The sequence below is a fragment of the Rissa tridactyla genome, unplaced genomic scaffold (assembly GCF_028500815.1).
Source record: "Rissa tridactyla isolate bRisTri1 unplaced genomic scaffold, bRisTri1.patW.cur.20221130 scaffold_33, whole genome shotgun sequence".
Lineage (NCBI taxonomy): Eukaryota > Metazoa > Chordata > Aves > Charadriiformes > Laridae > Rissa > Rissa tridactyla.
Window position 1 is genome coordinate 285068 of NW_026529545.1, and position 19777 is coordinate 304844.

At 50.7% G+C, this 19777-nt stretch overlaps 2 protein-coding genes across 2 annotated transcripts in view; both read left to right on the forward strand.

Annotated features, from left to right (window-relative positions):
- The window catches only part of LOC128903419 (scavenger receptor cysteine-rich type 1 protein M160-like), a 903222-nt gene that overhangs the window by 146176 nt on the left and 737269 nt on the right, over positions 1-19777 (forward strand). The gene's annotated exons all lie outside the window — the stretch shown is intronic.
- Positions 5615-8950, forward strand: LOC128903405 (tubulin alpha chain-like). The gene is made up of 5 exons (XM_054187420.1): positions 5615-5704; positions 6771-6875; positions 7053-7156; positions 7581-7656; positions 7823-8950. Exons 4-5 carry the CDS (start codon positions 7593-7595, stop codon positions 8275-8277), a joined length of 519 nt encoding a protein of 172 aa, XP_054043395.1. The 5' UTR covers positions 5615-5704; positions 6771-6875; positions 7053-7156; positions 7581-7592; the 3' UTR covers positions 8278-8950.

Below are 19777 nucleotides of genomic sequence, written 5' to 3' on the forward strand. Positions count from 1 at the left end.
GAGACCAGGGGCTGCTTCCGTGCCAGACAGAGCTGGTTCCAGACAGCTCCAAAAGAAACCCACCGCTGGCCAAAACTGAGCCCATCAACGAGGATGGTGGAACTTCTGTGAGAGTGTATTTAAGAAAGGACACAAGTGCTCGAGTGGGAGAGTGATGAGGGAAAAACCAGTGTGAGAAACAGCCCTGAAAACACCAGGGTGAGTGAAGAAGGAGGGAGAGGAGGTGCTCCAGGTGCCAGAGCAGATGGTCTCCTGCAGCCTGTGGAGAATACCACAGTAGAGCAGGTATTTCCCTGCAGCCTAAGGAGAGGAGCACAGCGGAGGAGGTAATCCCTGCACTTAGTGGAGGACCCAACACTGGAGAGGCTGGATATTTCCTGAAAGAATTTCAGCTTGAGGAGAGACCATGCTGTAGCAGGTTTATCTCGAAAGACTGTAGCCTGTAAGAGGGACCCCATGGGAAAAGTGTTAGAAGGAAGGAGCAGCAGAGAGGAATTGTTATGGACTGCCCAGGACCCCCATTCCCCATCGCCCTGCACTGCTCAGGGGGAAGGAGGGAGAGGAGCTGGGAAGGAAGCAGCAAAGTTCAACAAGGGAAAAAATGGGTGGAAATAGTCTTTCCAGGTGATAAGGTCTTCCATCGGTCCTATGCTTCTTTGACCCTCAGCCTTTGCAGCTGCACATGCCTGGCCTGCCCACTTACCTTCACTCCTGTCCCCTTTGTAGGAGGCCCACACACATCTTGGCACGCCCAGCGTAAGGTGGCCTCCACCAAAGCTGGAGCCCACCTGGCCTTGGAGGCAGGGAGGGGCCCGGTCCCCTCTGTCCGGGGCTGGGCACAGCTTTTCCCTGGGAACCTCCCTGAGGAGCACTCCTCCTCTGTGTCAGCCTGGGGCCCGGCAGGGGTGGCCCAGGGACAAGGGCTGCTGGGGCAGGGCTGAAGGAGCTCAGCTGGGACAGCGTTAGACTGAAGATCTAAAGGTGCCTGGTTCAGCCCTGGGCTTCAGCAGTGATTTTTCTCCCTCTGCTTTTTGCAGAGCCCGTCTGCCGCCTTCCAGCCTGCCCCAGCCCTGCTTGCTCCTTCACCTCTTGCCAGAGCACTGTCCCTGCCCTGGACCTGCACATCTGCGGCTTAGAAGGAGCCTTCCTCCAGCCCCACAAGTCCCCAGCCTCCCCCTGGGCAGGACTCTCCACTCAGGGCTGCTTTGGGGTGGCCTCCAGCTGTGCCCCCTTCCCTGCTCCACAGGATCGGGATGTGTCCTCTGCGGGGTCTCTGCACGACCCAATTCCTCTCCTCTTTGTCATGCTCAAGGGTGCAGAGTCTGTTCCCCTCCTCAGGCGCCTCCTGCACCTTGTCTGCAGTTCCCAGAGCAGAGGCCACTGGACCCATAGTCCCAGGGAGAGGCACTCCCTGAGCTGCGGCCTGAATGGCAGCATCCTTCCCCCGGGGGGGTGTTGCAGTGAGACCTCTGATGTGCCCAGGACAGCTGACAAAGCCACGCTGAGGATCATCCACCAGAGTGCATGGCCATCGGTATTGTTTAGTCACACGCTGTCCTGAGCAGAATTTCTAGACGTTCCTTAAACACCTCTAGGGATGGTGACTCAGCCCCCTCCCTGGGCAGGCTGTTCCAGTGCCTGACCACTCTTTCAGTAAAGTCATTCTTCCTAATATCTAACCTAAACCTCCCCTGCCGCAGCTTCAGACCATTTCCTCTGGTCCTGTCGTTATTCCCCTGGGAGAAGAGGCCAACACCCACCTCTCTACACCCTCCTTTCAGGGAGTTGTAGAGGGCAATGAGGTCTCCCCTCAGCCTCCTCTTCTCCAAGCTAAACACGCCCAGCTCCCTCAGCCTCTCCTCATATGCCCTGGTCTCCAGAGCCCTCACCAGCCTGGTCGCTCTCCTCTGGACACGCTCCAGCACCTCAATGTCCCTCTTGTGCAGAGGGGCCCAGAACTGAACACAGCACTCGAGGTGAGGCCTCACCAGTGCCGAGTACAGAGGCACCATCACTTCCCTGCTCCTGCTGGCCATGCTATTCCTGATACAAGCCAGAATGCTGTTGGCCTTCTTGGCCACCTGGGCACACTGCTGGCTTATGTGAAGCTAGCCGGCCACCAGCACCCCCAGGTCCTTTTCTGCCGGGCAGCTTTCCAGCCACTCTGCCCCAAGCCTGTAGCGCTGCTTGGGGTTGTTGTGACCGAAATGCAGGACCCGGCACTTGGCCTTATTAAACCTCATACAGTTGGCCTTGGCCTATGGATCCAGCCTGTCCAGGTCCCTCTGTAGAGCCTTCCTACCCTCAAGCAGATCAACTCTCCCACCCAATTTGGTGTCATCTGCAAACTCACTGAAGGTGCACTAAATCCCCTCATCCACATCATTGATAAAGATATTAAACTAAACTGGCACCAAAACTGAGCCCTGAGGGACACCACTGGTGACCGGCCACCAAGAGGATTTCACCCTATTAATCATAACTCTGTGGGCACGGCCATCCAGACAGGTTCTTACCCAGCGAAGAGTACACTTGTCTATGCCACGATTCACCGGCTTCTCCAGGAGAATGCTGTGGGGGACGGTGTCAAAGGCCTTGCCAAAGTCCAGATAGACGACATCTGCAGCCTTCCCTGCATCCAGAAGGTGGGTGACATGGTCATAGAAAGAGATCAGGTTGGTTAAGCAGGACCTCCCCTTCCTAAACCCCTGCTGGCTGGCCCTGATCCCTTGGCTGCCCTGCGCTTGCCGTGAGAGCTCACTCAAGGTGATCCTCTCCATGATCTTTCCCGGTACCGAGGTCAGGCTGACAGGCCTGTAGTTCCCCGGATCCTTCTTCTGACCCTTCTTGTAGATGGGCGTATTATTTATTGAGAATAGCTGCAGAGTTAGCAAAACTGCTCGTCAGGTTGTGTCTATGTATTAATAGGGGATTGATTAACAGTGATTTAGCACGTTGAGCACTCCATCATCACGCTGACTTCCTTTGACAGTGGTTCATTCCTGCTGGCAGAAAGTATCAGAATAAGCGAGTTCTGCACATAACTCTTCTGTATCCAAAATAAACGCGTTACACTGTCATACATTTTATTTAATATTAAAATATGCTGGAGTTGGCGTGGCAAAAATGACAATAAACGTGACATTAATTCTTTCAGTTAATAATTGAGAAAACGGCAGGGGAAAGAGAAAGAAAGGATCCGGCTGTTAAGCGAATAAGCAATGCACGTCTAGCAAGTCCAGAAAAGTTGCCAGGGTAATACATTTTTAATGAGATGTGCTAGTGGTGACCTGTGCCTCAGCATTTGATCTCACGTTTCCTTCTCTTCTGTGGGAGACAGGGTGTTGTTTTATGCTCTTGTTTAACATCAAGGTGGACTTTGATCATCATCTAGCTTACCTGCCAGAGGTCTAAAGTTTAGTTGGTGCAATGAGGAATTTTGGGGGCTACCCACACACCTTTTCCATCCTTACCTCTAATACTGATGGGTATCTTTTGTCTTTCGAGAAACCAGAACAACTCCGAGCAGAGCTGGAAGCCGAGCAGGAGGCAAGGCTGGCAGCAGGGCAAGTAGCCGCCGAGGCAGTGACGCCTCTGACATTTCAGAGATCCAGTCTGTGTGCTCGGGTATGTCAGAGGCTGTTCCTGTTACACGCAGACCCACACCCCGAGCAGGTTCTCGGCCAGCATCAGCCAAGCTTCTAAAATTCCAACTCCCCAGGGAAGGCCACTAGCCAGCAAATCGTACAGATCCTGGGAGAGATGATGTGATTGGCTCCATAAAGGTCTTTTCCATTTGCGTTAAGTATTTAAGTTCGTAAGGTGTAAAAGAGTAGATAGAAATTATTGTGAAATATGGCAAGAGGTGGATTTTGAATTCTGCAGACGGCCTTATTTGTGTGTTTGTCTTCTTCTTTTATGTGTATAATTTTTGTGTCCGGGTCTGGGCTCTCCAGGTCAAGGCTTGGACATTCTGGAGCGAGCCCAGCAAAGAGGCACACTGAGGAAGGGACTGGAGAGTTTTACACACAAGGAGTGGCTGAGAGAGAGGGAGCTCTCTGACGGGGAGACACGTGGAAGCAGACTCTCCTCAGTGGCGTCCTGTGGAAGGACGAAAGGCAACGAGCACAAGTTTAACTACAAGAGGAGGCCTTGGAAGTACAGGTTCAAACCTGGACTCTGGGTGCCAGGCACTGAAAGAGAGAACAAGCTCTTCTTTCTACAGCTCCTGGAAAAGAAAAGTCATTCCTGTTGTCTAAAAGGAGATCCAAATAACAAGCTCTCTCTAAGGATGCTCTGACTCTGGACGCTGTCAAGGAGCTCAGACCAGGAAAAGATTTGGAAAAGCTGCATTTATAAAGAGCTCTTCCAGCGCCAGAACCTACGTCCAAACAGAGAGCCCGTCTGATGAGATGTTCTGTATCCTCAGTGTCACATCTGAGTGTAAAGAGACGTGCCTCTGTTTAGCGGCTGTTCTGTAGAAGTGTGAACAGCCCATTTGTGTTCTCTGAGGAGAGATCTGGCTGTGAACAGATACACAAGTGGCAACGTCTGTGCCGCAGGCGGTTCCTACAAGGCAAAGGAAGCCCGTTTCTATCTGTAAGGCTTCCGTGACTTTTTTATCAGGTAAAGGAGTTCAGGCTGGGAAAAGGCTGTGGGAAGATTTCTTTAGAAAGAGCTATTCAGGCCTCAAAACCCGCGTGTAGGCAGAGAGCGAGTGGAGGGCACTCGCCTGCCGTGCGGCTGCACTGCGCGTGCGCGGACACCCCCCACCCCAGCACCGCCCACCCCGGTACTACGCTCCCATTGGTGGGAGCTCCCACTGCTGGGATCGCCACGGCGCCCTCCCATTGGTGGGATCGGCTCAGCGGGGGTGGGGCACAGTGGGGATTGACGGCAGTGACGGACCAATGGAGCGGCGCTGCCCAAGGAGGAAGGGGCGGGCGGTGGGGCGGCGGCAGCCAATGGGTGCCCGTCGTGGCCGGTCCAGAAGCTGAGGGGGCCGGGGGCAAATGGCGGCCGCCTGGCAATGAGTGCGGGGCGGTGTGGGGGGAAAGCGGGGCTGGGCGGACGGGTGGTGGGTGGGGCCAGGCCCGCGAGGCTGCCGCGAGCACGTGGTGAGGCAGCTGGAGCGCGTCAAGGTGAGTGGGCGGCCCCGAGGGGTGATGGTGGGGGCGGGAGGGCCCTGAGTGGGGCTGGGGGCAGGGGGGGCCTGCGGGGGGGCATTGTCGGGTGGGAGGGGGGTGTCTGGGCCCGGCTCCCTGCGGGGTGCCTATGTCCTGGGGGGTTTGGGGTGCTGTGGGGTGTCTGCGCTCCCTCAGTGTTGCCCGGGGGGCTGCCGAGGGGCTGAGGCAGCAGAGAGGGGGAGCTGGTTTGGGGCCTGCCAGGGAGAGCGGGACTCCTGCTGGCGGGGCTGGCAAAGGGGCTGGCGTGGCTGGTTTGGGGGCTGAGAAAGAGAGAGAGTTTTTTGGCTCTGGGCTGAGGAAGAGGGCTCGAGGTGAAATGCGTGCCAGGCCCCTTGTCTCTGCGCAGAGGGTCCGTGCCGGCCCCGCTGCCGAGGGCAGAGGTGGGGTGGGGGTCCCCCGGGTCGTCCCCCTTGGCTGGGTGTGACAACCAGGCTCGTTTCTCTGCTCTTCTTTTCCCAGGGTCACCTTCTGCGGCACGGCAAGAAAATCCTGCCCGGCTGATTCCGCTCGCTGCTCAGGTAATGGCACGCCTGGGGCGAGACGCGTTTGCAAGTTCAGGGACGCTACAGATGCTCCCCACCAAAGCCACAGAAAACGCAAATTTGCTGCCAGTGCAGAAAAGCTGACGAGGAGTTTTGCGCTCGTTTTTGTGCGGATTTTTAGTGGTTTGAGGGCCGGAGCCCTCCAAGAGAAGCGTTCTAAAGAAAGGTATTTTTATTAATACTAAAGTGAGCAGTGTAGAGTAACTCGAGGAATGAAGTGCGTGCTTTTTATTAGCGTTGACAGCTCCAGATTGGCCACTAACAGCACTTCAGAAGCTCTCGCGTCCAGAGCGCTCTGAAAACCATTGAGTGATTAATCCAGCGCCAAAGGTTGAGAAATCATTTCAGGAGCTCAAGTCTTGGGACGTTTAATAACGTGAGACGGAGCCTTTCGCTTGGCTTCTGGGCCGGGCTGGTGCCCAGGTCAGTGATAATTCGAAGGGGAACGGCTCACTCCAGTGGAAATAGTTGGTGTGAGTGGAAATAATTAGCGTCTCGTCACCAGTGGGAGGGAAAAGGGAGATCAAGAGTCCGCCTAAACGAACCTTGCGCCGTTAAGAGATCGTTCTCTGGTGGGGTCACTGCCAAAATTGTGTTTCGGGGAAGCACCGAGCAACGTGCTGCGGCCGGTTTGGGGATTAAATATCTCCAAAGTTTGGGGTTGATTAAGTTATGTGTTGGGTATCTTGGGGTTGTTTTTTTCCCTATATACCACCTTTTACCACTAAACGAACTGCAGACATTTCCCAAGTAGGCACGAAACGGCGGATCGAGCGCTGAGGGTGATGACATTATATTTTTAAAAACAGCAGTTCAACTTCCTCCCGTTAATTTTCCACCCCTTTATCTCCACTTTCCCCACTTTTTGGCTTCCCCTCCCCCGCCAAAAAACTGCGGTCAGGTAGTTTTATTCCAAAAAAGGTCACCACTGGCTGTTTTCACGGGGAGCGATGGCGCAAAGCAAGGAAGGAGCAGTAGGTAAAGGGAAACGGAATCCTTGAGCACTTGTTATTTAACAGGAATTCTCGTTATTTTCTTTAAGGAGAAACAATTTGGAAGGGACTTGGGATGTGAAGGACGTGGAGGCCAGAAAATACACCCCGTGCCCTCGATCGTGCACAGAAACCATCGCCAGAGGACTCAAGAGGTGGAAGCTCTTTTAAAGAGGCTTTTAAAGTAGAGCTGTTTGGGGTATTGGACTTCTTTTCTGTGCCTTCTCCTCGTCTCCGGTCTCTGCTGCGCTCATCCTCTTTTCCCTCCCTCTCCTATCGACCCTTTTCTCCAGGAAAATTTGACTTTTTCTCCGTTTTCGTTGTGTTTGTAGTTAGAAACCTGCTCCATTTGGCTTCTCCCAACGCCGGGCCGGGGGGACGGGTCAACCCGGAGCTGTCTCTGCATTGCCTGCACGAGGCTCAAGGCGACGTGCTGGTAAGAAGCGTCAATTTCTAATGAAGAACGGACTTTGTTCCTGGTTTGAGCTGGGAGTCGCTCTGAGTTTTCTATTGCGCGGGCCGGAATCTCTTTGCTGAAGGCACAGGAGGTGCTTGGGTGCTGCCTGTCACCGCGTTAAGGTCTCTTGGGCTTCCAGACCCCTCTCCTGGTGCATTACGAAGAGTTTGGTTTGATTCTGGGACGATTTGGAGAATAGAATTACTTCCGAATGAAGGGATATTAGATAAAACCCGAGGTCTGCCCTCAATAAGCCCCGAGCGGGTCCGCTTTGCTCCCTCTTCTTCGAAGAAGGGACTTAACACCCCTTGGCATCTGCTGCATCGCCACGAGGAGCGAGAATTTCCCTTTTTGCTCCTCCTCCAGAGGAATTTACGTCTTTTTTCCCTATTAAATCTCGCAGGAGGCAGTGGAGATGCTGCATGCTGGGCTGCCTCGGAGACCCGAATCCCATCCCCTGGCTGATTATCGTTACACAGGTAAACGAGGAGAACAGCTCCCGCCGTTCCCTTTGCTCTGATTGAACTGAGTGTTAACAGTGTTCTTTTGGGGTGAGGGAAAAGAGCAGTTTTGATCCCTTTCCGGGGCTTTTGGAGGTGGGGGATGCCTATTCTAATAGTTTGCCTGTCGCTGGTTAATTCCTAGGCTCGGATATTTGGACGCCGGTGGAGGAGCAGTTGTTTAAAGAGATGTTTTACATCCATAAGGATGTAAAGAGACGTTTTACACCCATAAGAAGAACATCCACCATCAAAAGCAAGCGTAGCATCCAGTTTGTGGACTGGTGCCCCACAGGTTTCAAGGTGGGCATCAACTACCAGCCACCCATGGTGGTGCCCGGGGGGGACCTGGCCAAGGTGCAGCGCGCTGTGTGTGTGCTGAGCAACACCAGGGGCATTGCCGAGGCCTGGGCCCTCCTGGACCACAGATTTGACGTGATGTGTGCCAAGCGGGTGTTCGTGCACTGGTACGTGGGGGAGGGCATGGAGGAGGGGGAGTTCTCAGAGGCCCGGGAGGACATGGCTGCCCTGGAGAAGGATTGTGAGGAGCTGGGGGTGGATTCTGTGGAAGAGGAGGGAGAGGAGGAAGGGGAGGAATAGCACGTCCACAAAACGTCTGCTTCAAACACTTCAGCTTTCTTGTGCGCTGGGGGAGAGACTCCTCGTGGGATTGGGATGGGATGATACCATGATACAGATAAGCTGCCAATTAGCTGCCCGCTCGATACTCGGAGCCAGCGTTTTGTCACATTTTGATGAAATGCTGTCCTTTGTGCGAACTTTACTCATTATAATGTCATTATAATACCAAAACACACGTCCATCCCGAAGGCTACCCGCCTCCAAGGTGCGACCACTCCTTCTTGAGTCTGCGCCCTGAATTTCTCGTAAACTCTACCTTTAATTGTGAAGCGAGAGAATTTTACACCAACCATAATAAAAGTATGTATGACTAAAGTCACTCAGACTCCACCGTGAAGATAACAAATAGTATAAAAATAGCCCGAGAGAGGGGGGATACCCAGGGAAGACACCATCGCGAAGAATTCCATCGCTGACTTCTGGGATCAGTCGCCGGGCTGAGCCTCTCTGCCCCCCCGTAGGGACGCCTGTGGGTAAGACTTAGATCATACCGAGTGCTTCCTCGGGAAACTTAGAAATCTCTCTAGAGACTCTCTTTCCTACATTTATAGCCAGGCTGTATCGTTTATAACCTTGTCGCGTGTTTTGTATACCCTCATTTGCACGTGCTTTGCAGACAGTGTATTTATCACCGTCAATCCTATATACCTGTTGTTTAAATAAACTGCACTGTTTCAGTAGCTGGTCGTTTCGGTTTCTCACTGAACGCGACCAAAGACTCGAGAGTGGCCGTGCTGGTTCAGGAGCACGACTAGACTGAAGGTGCAGTCCACTATCAGTGTATCCAAACCGTAACAGTTTAATACATATTAAACGCGATTGGACTGATAGTGCTGGATTGGGCATCACTCCGAATTTAAACCCAGCCGCACCTGGTCCCCCACCTCAGTGAGGAGTGTTAGAACGCAAGGGGGTTTATCTTCTGCCAAAACCGCTTGGCCCCTTTCACGCAACAAGCAAGTAATTAATAGAATGTCTTAAGTTTGTAAGAATCCTACAGGTAAAGACTGTTTAAAGAAGACAAGAGACGGGGGTGACCAGAGACCGCGGCAGTGAGCTGCGACTTCAAAAGGAGAACTGGAACGAGACGATGAAGAATCACCTGAGGCAGAGGAACGGTATGGACTTTTGCAGTTACTAAAGACTAGAGAGCTGAAAAGCTGTAAGGGAACACCCAGACCCTCTTGGAAAGAAATACCAATTATGTAATGTTTGTTTTAACTGTATATAACCGAGATATTCCTTGTCAGCCTTTGCCACTCCCTGAGGAGATGGCCCAACTCTGAGTCGTCAATAACGCAAACCTAGAGGTACCCCCCGAGCAGTAAAATTCTTTAACAGATTTTGGCGACCCAGGTGGGACTCTAGGACACGAGAGAGGACGAGCCAGGTATTCCTCTGGACAGACCCGTTTCCAACACTCGAATTGCCGGCAAATCAGGCGAGTTCACCTAAGAGGCTTGGGCACGGGTAATTCCAGACAGAATTAGACTGGGATGCTCTTGTGTTTAATCTTGCAATTTATGATATAGTATAGAAGTAAAGGTGGGGTCAACAGTCAGTGTTGAAAGGGGGACGCCCCTTGCTGAGGTTCTAGAGAACTGGAAAAAGATCTGGGGAGACCCTCTTTGGAATCATTAGGAAGGAGTTGAATAAAAACATAGGAAAGACGTTGCAGAAGAGCGTCGACTTTTTTAATTGCTCACAACTGGAATGGGGAAGAAGGATTTTACTGTTGGCCATGGCTCTGAGATCAGCCCAGCCTGGTCCTGGAAGCTGGGGGCCACCTGAGGGACCTTTTCCATGGCCGCTATGGAAAGGAACCTGATTTTGGGGGCAAGAGTGAACAAGCGGGCACGTGGAGCCATGTGGGGAAGATGTGGGTGTCCCTGGAGGAGGAAGGAGAGGATGAGAGGCCTGGAGGGCACCTACCTGCAGGGGCAGTGGAGACCACGCGAGCTTCCACCCAGGGCCAGAAGGGACCAGGGAAGGAGACGGAGCAAGGCTGAGCGCCTGGTTGAACCTCATGAGGTTGGCACGGAGCCACTTCTCCAGCCTGCCCAGGTCCCTCGGGATGGTGTCCCCTCCCTCCGGCGTGTCACGCCTCCACTCATCCCGGTGTCATAAGAAGGTCCTTATTCCAACAGCTGACTGTTTTCCGTTATTCTCCTGCCCAGCACCACCGTTAGAAGACTGGCTTCATCTTCCTGAAAACCTCCCCGTAGGGACCAGCAGGTCACTATGAGGTTCCCAAGGCCACCTTTTCTGCAGCTTGAACAAGGCCCTTTCACTCAAGTTCTCCTCCCAGGCAAGTGCCCCAGCCCCTGAGCATCCAAAGGACTCTCCACTGAACTCGCTCCCACTTACACCCATCTTCCTCGCTCTGGGGACTTCTCTCTGCTCTGGCCAGTAGCCCAGCAGCCACCCAGCTGCTCCCTCCCTCCTTCCCTTCCCCAGTGGAGGCCCAACAATTAACACAGTAGCATACAGGTGCTCTAACGAGTGGTGAGCCAGGGGAGACAATTGTGCGCCTCACTCTTTTGGCAAGGCTCCTCTTCCTATGCTCCAGGACGCTGCTGGCCGACTTTGCTACCGCTTTGCATGGTGGGACCATGGTTGGCCTTCTGTCCCCCAGCACCACCAGGGCCTTCTCTGCAGAGCTACTCCCCAGCCAGGAAGTCCACAGGCCCTGCAACTGCAGGCTGCCAGGCTAGGCCAGGTGCAGCATCTGGCCTTTGTCCTTCTTGTACCTCATGAAGCTCCTGACAGGACAGTCACCCCACCTGTCAGGTTTCCCCTCAGTGGCATCCCTAAGACATAGGAACGGTCCTCCCCATTTAGTGCCATCGACAAACGTCGGGAGAGTTGCCTCCTCCGGGTCATGGATGCAGGTGTTCAACCGCACAGAGCCCAGCAGAGTCCCCTCTGCAGCCCCACAACGCCCCAGTATGTCCCAGTGGCCTCAAGGTAGGGGACGAGCCCTTCACCACTGCTCCCTCAGCCTGATCATGCAACTGCTGTTTTACCCATCTGTTTCTCTGCCCATCCAGGCTGTGATACCCTAACTTGGGTAAAAGAATATTGAGGGACACCATGCAAAGCGTTTTGCTGGAGCTGAACCACACTATCACAGAATGGTAGGGGTTGGAAGGGGCCGCTAGAGATCATCTCTAGTCCAACCTCCCTGCCAAAGTAGGTTCACCTGCAGGAGGTTGCACAGGATCGTGTCCAGGTGGGTTTGGAAGATCTCCAGAGAAGGAGACTCCACCACCTCTCTGGGCAGCCTGTTCCAGCGCTGTCACCATCAAGGTAAAGAAGTTTTTCCTTATGTTCAGATGGAACTTCCCATGTTCCAGTTTGTTCCCACTGCCCCTTGTCCTGTCCCCGGGCACCACTGAGAAGAGTCTGGCCCCATCCTCCTGACACCCACCCTTTAACTATTTATAAGTGTTGATAAGGTCCCCCCTCAGTCGTCTTTTTTCCAGGCTGAAGAGACCCAAATCCTTCAGCCTTTCTTCATAAGAGAGGTCTTCCAGTCCCCTCAGCATCTTGGTAGCCCTTTGCTGTCCCCTCTCCAGCAGTTCCCTGTCCTTCTTGAACCCAGAACTGGACACAGTGCTCCAGATGCGGCCTCACCAGGGCAGAGTAGAGGGGGAGGATGACCTCCCTCCACCTGCTGGCCACACTCTTCTTGATGCACCCCAGGATGCTATTGGCCTTCGAGGCCACAAGGTCCCATTGCTGGCTCATGGTCATCCTGTTGTCCACCAGGACTCCCAGGTCTCTTTCCACAGAGCTGCTCTCCAGCAGGTCAGCCCCCAACCTGTCCTGGTGCACGGGGTTAGTCCTCCCCAGGTGCAGCACCCTGCACTTGCCCTGGTTGAATGTCATAAGGTTTCTCTCTGCCCAACTCTCCAGCCTGTCCAGGTCTCTCTGGATGGTGGCACAGCCTTCTGGTGTGTCAGCCATCTCCCCCAGCTTTATGTCATCGGCAAACTTGCTGAGGGTGCACTCTGTCCCCTCATCCAGGTCGCTGATGAAGATATTGAAGAGGACTGGACCCAGCACTGACCCCTGGGGAACACCACTCCTCACTGACCTCCAACTAGACTCTGTGCCCCTAATCACCACCCTCTGAGCTCTGTCTTTCAACCAGTTATCTATCCACCTTACTGTCCACTCATCAAGCCCGCTCTTCCTAAGCTTCCCTATGAGGATGCTGTGGGAGACGGTGTCGAAAGCCTCGCTGAAGTCAAGGTAGACACCATCCACTGCCCTCCCCTCATCTATCCATCCAGTCACGCCATCACAGAAGGCTATCAGGTTAGTCACACAGGATTTCCCCTTGGTGAATCCGTGTTGACTACTGCCCATAGCATTCTTTTCCTCCACATGCCTTGAGATGACGCCCACAACGAGCTGTTCCATCATCTTTCCAGGGATGGAGGTGAGGCTGACCGGCCTGTAGTTCCCCGCCTCCTCCTTCTTGCCCTTTTTTGAAGACTGGAGGGACATTGGCTTTCCTCCAGTCCTCAGGCACCTCGCCTGTTCTCCAGGACCTTTCAAAGATGATGGAGAGAGGCCCATCAACAACTTCCGCCAGCTCCCTCAGCACTCTTGGGTGCATCCCATCAGCTCCCATGCACTTGTTGATATCCAGCTTACTTCCCTGATCTCTGACTTAATTCTCCTCAACCAAGGGGAAGTCCTCCTTCGTCTAGACTTTCTCTGTCACTTCCAAAGTCTGGGGCTCCTGAGGGCTGGCCTGAGCAGTAAAGACCGAAGCAAAGAAGGCATTCAGTAACTCCGCCTTCTCCGCATCCGCTGTCCCCATGGCTCCTGTCTCATTCAACAGCGGGCCCACATTTTCCTAGTTCCCCTTTTGCCTCCAATACACCTGAAGAAACTTTTCCTGTTGGCCTTGACCTCCCTTGCCAGGTTTAGTTCCAAGGAGGCCTCGGCTTCCCTCATCAGTCCCAGCTGTTAAGAGCGGCTAGACGTTTGGGGCCATATGCTACCTCTGACAAGACGAAAACAAGGCCACTTGGCACATGGAAAACATGCACCTCCTGCCAACGCCTCCCCACATTGCATCAGTTCCAAAGATTTAACGTCCTGCCAATCTTTTCAAAACTAAACCCGTGGATATGTTATTTTTCATACGCGGTAGCTACCAGCAAGCTTTTCCTGGCAGCTTTTTCCTGTCACTGACCTTTGCTAATGTTCAGCTATCACTGGAAATCTCCTCACATTGGACAGTTTACCGAAAACGTTTTATTCTCATCAAAAAGTGATATAAGAGGGCTGTAATATTTCTGCAAATCATTCCGCTGGTATTTTATAACTGATACCAGCTGCCTCTGCCAGGCAACTAAACAAACCTTCAACTAGGAAAATTTTCACAGTACAGAAAACTCCACCTGAACTATTTAACGGTGGCTAAAAATAAGATGCCCCAGTAAACCTTCCGTGTTACATGGTCACAACTAACAACTCCGTACAAAATACTCACTTTTACAAAGCTCTGATGTAAAAATGAAATAATCAAGCAGCAAAATTGGAACTGCAGCATAGGCTCTTTCTGTGTCATTATTTGCAACGCCCAAATTTGTTTACATTTTAGGAAAAATTAGTACAGATCCCTTGGGAATTCAGTCTTTTTTAAATTATCTGTCATTCTGTGTAGTGACGGATTTCACTTTTTGGTCCTCTTTCTTTCTCTTTGCTCATCTTCATTGTTTTCTTCTTGTGCTGGTGTTTTTGCCTCTTTCCCAATTCCATGTTCTTTCCAATGTGTTTCTTGTGCTTCTTGTGCTGCTGCTTCTCTTTTTTCTTTTTCTTTTTCTTGCTGCCGTGATTCGCTGCTGAGCTGGCACTGCCCCTGTGCCTTCGAGTCCGACTCTCAGAAGGGCTTTGACCGCGGCTGCGGCTAACACGGGGACTGCTTAGACTGTGACTTCCCCTTGCTTCAGGCTTCAGCTTCACGACGTCTTCAGCTGGGGCTGGGATATCATTACTGTGCTCCTCCATTGCCTCAACGACGCCTCCTTTTGTATCTGGCTCTTCTTCGGTCTTTCTAATGGCACTTCCTCCAGTAGAACTACTGCTGAGAGGAAAAAAGCGTACCTCAATAATGGCTGGGATACACGATCTTTTGTAACATTTTATAAAAGAGCTTTTCTTTCAATTCTCTGTCTGCAGCATTTCTTCAAAGGATGTTCAATTAGGGGAACAGGCAAGAGACAGAACGAGTCCACTAGCTAACATGAGGAGCAATCAATTAATTTAGTGTCTTCCTACTCCACATTTCATTAACAAAGACACAGGATTATCGGATTGGGGTCTGTCTGAGCTGCTAATTCCTTCACATCCCACTTCTACCAATGGTAGATGAATTAGATACACGTTCCCGTTTCAACGTGGAAGCAAGCAATTACGGAGAGGTACACACAACCCAAATTTTATCCTCAAGTCCCATGTTCTTCTTTAGAAAAAATTACGTTTTGGAAACTTTTTAGACTATCAAGACACTGTCTTAAGCCTACAGCGATGTCTTCAATGTTTTGAGTTTGCTTTGTTGTGCTTCTTTAGGTGCTGGACTGTAAGGAATAGCAGCCCCACACCAGATCACTTTCCTGTTTTTCACATGTCGCACAATGGAATATAGAAGACTCATCTCCAAGGTCAGAGCCAAAAGAGTCGGCACTGAGCTGGAAGCAGTGCAGCTGTGTCGCCGTGGCACTGTGCTCAAAGCTAAAATCAGTGCAGTGTGTTGGCGACCAAGCTGCTATTTCTGCAAGGATCGATTTCATGTCACACTGACAAAGGCAGATCATTACAGCACCCTGCAATTGTTAATGTCAAAGTATTGCACGGTATAGACGTGTCTGTTATCCTTGCCTTTAGCAGTCAGCTGGATGGGAAGGAAGACATGGGGAGGGCTCCTCAGAGTCACCATGTAATGAATAAGAAGAGGGGGAAAAAGTCCCAGAGGAAGGGTCAAACACGTCAGCAATGAATTAACCTCATGAGCTTTCTGCGCAGTACAGACTGTTTGTTTTCTTTAACAAAATTTGATTCTGACCCAAGGACCGTTTAACAGGAAAAGTCACAGATTATTCACTCATGTAGCATGGATTTAGCTGTTCCTTTCATTAGTCACCACAAATAATTTGACATTTTTGGGGTGCGGGGAGGAGGAAAGAAAGAATAGGAAAAGAAATGATGAGGTACCTGGTGTAATTTACAAGAGCTGAACTAGATCCATCAGCTGCTGTTACTTTTCTTCTCACTTCTCCCTTTGCTCTTTTGTTTAACTTTGCTGCTGCTCGGCTCAGGTTTCTCAGCAGGTTCTTTTGCAGGTGGCACATTTTCTCCACTCACCATTGTTTTGCCAGTTTCTTGGTTAAGTTCAATCTTTTTTGCGGGGTTGTTAAGAAAAGCAGATTTATCCCCTTCTGGAGGTCGCTCTCCTTTTTCACCATCAGCCTCAGTCTTCCCCTTCGGCCATGTTTTCGATTCAGCAGTTTCTGGTTTAGAGGCCTTTATGGAGGTGGCTTCATGATCTTTATCAACCTTTTCATCTACTTTTCTTTTCCTTTTTTCAGGTTTTGCATCAGAATAGTATCTTGGGTATGGGGGTGACCTTGACTGTGAACAGTGATAACTACGGGACCTTGATCTAGAACGATAGTTACGACTCTTCCCTCTGCCTCTTCTTGGACAGGGTGGCGATCGCGAGTAGGAACGACAATGGGAACGTCTAAATGATCGAGAGTAGGAGCAGGAGTGGGAAAAACCCCATCTTGACTTGGAGTAGGTATGTGAACTTCTGGAGTAGGATGAAGCACCACAGGGAGACTTGGACCTTAAAACATAACACCAAAAAAAAAAAAAAGAAGTTAATTCAAAACTGTCACTCTCCCCAGTTATTTTTCCTCCCAGATTTGATTTATTTTTTTTTCCCCTCTCCATATGCTTACGGCAAAGCTTTTTTCATCTGCTGACGTAACGCTACTGTGAACTGAAGAACTTGATAACACGTAGAAGTTTCTGCTTACAAGACAGAACACCTGCTGCCTTTTTAGTGTAAAAACATACCGGAAGGGGAAGTCTATTTCCGCTCACTTCTACCACGTGAGCTACCGTAGCTATTGACTGACGTAAGGCGATGTATACTGGCCTATACTGGTAGGTGAGCACACACACTTTTCACTACCCAGCAACCACGTGCAGCACAAATCACTTCTGTTGCAGCAAGATGCAAAAAGTGCAAGTCTTTATGGCTACAGTGCAGCATCAAACATCAAGAAAACACGATTTAGCCTGACGCCAGGAAAGCTTAATTTTAAAATGCCAGCTTAGTCGATTTAACCTCACTGCTTATTTGGCAAGGATGCAAAATGCTCGTACTGCAATCTTACATACAGGACCTCGAGACGGACGTCCTGGCAAAATTTTGCACAGGCCTCTAGCTCTGACCAAGGGTTGTGACCACATTTCAAGAAAAATCATACCTAAAAGCTTCTAAACGCAGCCTCTAGTAGTACAACTCAATGCCATTCCTCCAGGAAAGAGACTGACCGCATTGCTACTAAAGAGCTATTCAGACACCTGCCCAAGTCATCTTTTGGGACAGAAACCATCAGCTACCCTGAGGCTTTTCTTCACAAGCTTTTCTTTTCTTATTTTTTAAAGAAGCGTTTCACATTATCCCGCATATGTTCATCAGCATCATTCCTCCTCTCAAAGTCCCTCACAAATTCTAGATTTCCTTACGAACAAGCCTGATCTTTTAATTCCTAAGGAAAATTTAACAGTGTCAACAAAAGACTAGCGAAAGCCACCAGTTTGCGATCCAGGTTAAAAACTCTCCGTGTATCCACACGAGACAGACAAAAGAGGAAACGAAGACAATTTCCCTCATGTATCTCCTCCAAAGTGCTTTGAGGTAATGGTGGCAATCAGACCAGGGAGACGCAGAAAATCCAGCAACTGCTCCTATTCGGTCTCGAGCCCTCTCAGGGTGCCAGGAGGTGAGGGACGTCACTGCAGCTAAACTCTACTAAAAGGGACCCTTGTTCCTGAACAACAACTGCCAAATTATACCTGTCAGCCAACTGCAACCTCTGCCATGTATCTGAGCTAGTAAGCTACATATGAAACTCCTGTCACTGCTAACGCCTCGAACTATCCAGTCCATCGAATGACCGAGGGGTGGAGCGGAACTCCTCCTGATTCTTCTAGACAATCTGCTTCTCCATTATGGACATGTCGAGCACTTACCTGGAAAATGAACGCCTGCGCTCCTTTTGCACCTTTTGTATTCCATCAACTCCTTAGCAAAAGCATTTGTTTGACCTTTATTACAATTAGAGTTTGACCTTTAGGACAAAACGACACCAAGAAACAAACCGTGCCCAACGTGAGAAAACGTATACTGCATGCAAGCGCAAAAGGTGCATGTCCTATTTAAGCAAAACCAGTTTAGAATTCCTGTAAGTTGAAGGGACAGTTTTAGAATTACGTTTGTCTTCTTTTAGTTTTGCACGTTTGCCATCTGCAAGAAAAAAGCCTGTTGAAAAAAATACTATGTCATTTTTGCTTATGTCAGATGCACTTCAGTGTAACTGCAGTCCAGTACGCTCTCAAAATACAAAAATGAAAAAGAACAAACACAACTTCCTTGAGCCAAGTACTTACTCCTCTTCCAGTCGCTGGTGTTCTCTGTAAAACTCCTCCCTAGATAAAGGAGGAGCTTGTGTCACTGGGATGGGATCGGAATGCGCCGTTGGTACTGCTGTTGGTACCCAGGCTGATGACGTGTTTGCAGGAGCTGGGGGATATCCTGGAGGGGAGTCAGTGTAGCTGGCAGATGGCGGCTGACCAGGTGGAAACTGGGGAGGAAACTGTGGTCGTAGTGTCCCCGGTAGAAGAGGAAGTGCTTGGGGTGGTGGAGGGTACAAGGAAGGCGGAGGCGCTGGCACGAAGACTGCTGTTGATGCTGGTAGCGTTGGGGCTTGGGTGCTCTGGGTACGTTCACCACGCAGGTGTCCTCGACTGGAACTTCTAAAGAAACCCAAATACACGTGTCACCGTTTGTTACACTCTGCTCTGATTTCAGAGAGGAAAGCGAACGAAGCCGGAGCGTGGTGGCGAGCACTGCGTGTTCTCAGCCTAAGCATTTTTCTCCCTGCTTCCATTTGAGACTACGCGCATTTCTTGTTCCTCACACTTGCCTCCCACATCCTCACCCCCAGCAGTTCCCTCAGTCTTCTCTCCCTATACGCAGCTTTGCGACTGTGGATGGAGGCTGCCCGTGCTTAGGAGAGACTCCCACGTGCCAAGTGCCCACCGCTCCTCTACCAATCCTTGATACACCTCATACTTCACACTTCTGACCTTCAAAGTACTGCACAAATAATAACTAATCTTCTCTCAAACGTCTTTGGACTCTTCCACGTACGCTTCCTATGTTGCGGACTCACGATGATGTATTTGGCCTGTTCTCACCCCCAAATTCTTATTTTCTTGCTTACTGAATTTGAGATTTTTAGATAATCTGTGGCATGGACCCTGGCTTTTGTTTTCATTTTTCCTCAAGATTTTACAAACACAATGCACCCTTACAATCTGTCTAGAACAAATATATACCAAAAGGGAGGACTCACTTGACGCGGCAGTAATAGATCAAACAGACTCTTCTCTCTCCCTCCAACTGAGAGAAAGCAGCTTGGCTATTTGAGATGACTAAATGGAAGGAATTCAAAATTGTCATCATATAAGAACGTTGACTTTTCCAATAATTTGCTCAATCAGTATCAACTAGGTTGTTAAAAAAAGAATGCTGGAGGCCGAAGTCTATGGGGAAATCAATTTCTTCAGCCCGATTCAGCCAGTAATCAAGAGGGCATCTTTCCACCTGATTCTTTAATTGTATTTCATTTTTAGATGTACTTACGGTTTCCTCAAAAAGTGTTAATTTTTCAGAGTCCTCTTTTCAATCGTGTACTGGAGTTTTACTTTACATCATCTTAGTGCCATCACATATGCCCTTTGTCAAAGACAATTAAAATCAAGCCATTTCAAAACTAATTAGAATCACAGAATCATAGAATGTGTTGGGTTGGAAGGGACCTCTAAAGGCCATCTAGTGCAACCCCCCTGCAGTCAGCAGGGACATCCACAACTAGATCACGTTGCTCAGAGCCTCATCCAGCCTGGCCTTGAATGTCTCCAGGCATGGGGCCTCCACCACCTCTCTGGGCAACCTGGGCCAGTGTCTCACCACCCTCATTGTAAAGAACTTCTTCCCCATGTCTAATCTAAACCCGCTCTGCTCTAGTTTAAACCATTGCCCCTCATCGCTACATGCCCTTGCAAACAGCCCCTCCCCAGCTTCCCTGTAGGCCCCCTGCAGGTACTGGAAGGCCACACTAAGGTCTCCCGATTACCACTT

Excerpts from the sequence above, each read along its gene's own strand:
- LOC128903405 (XM_054187420.1), top strand. The coding sequence starts at position 7,593 with ATGCTGCATGCTGGGCTGCCTCGGAGACCCGAATCCCATCCCCTGGCT. Across the intron at positions 7,657-7,822 it reads GGCTGATTATCGTTACACAG|GCTCGGATATTTGGACGCCG; the intron begins GTAAACGAGGAG and ends GTTAATTCCTAG.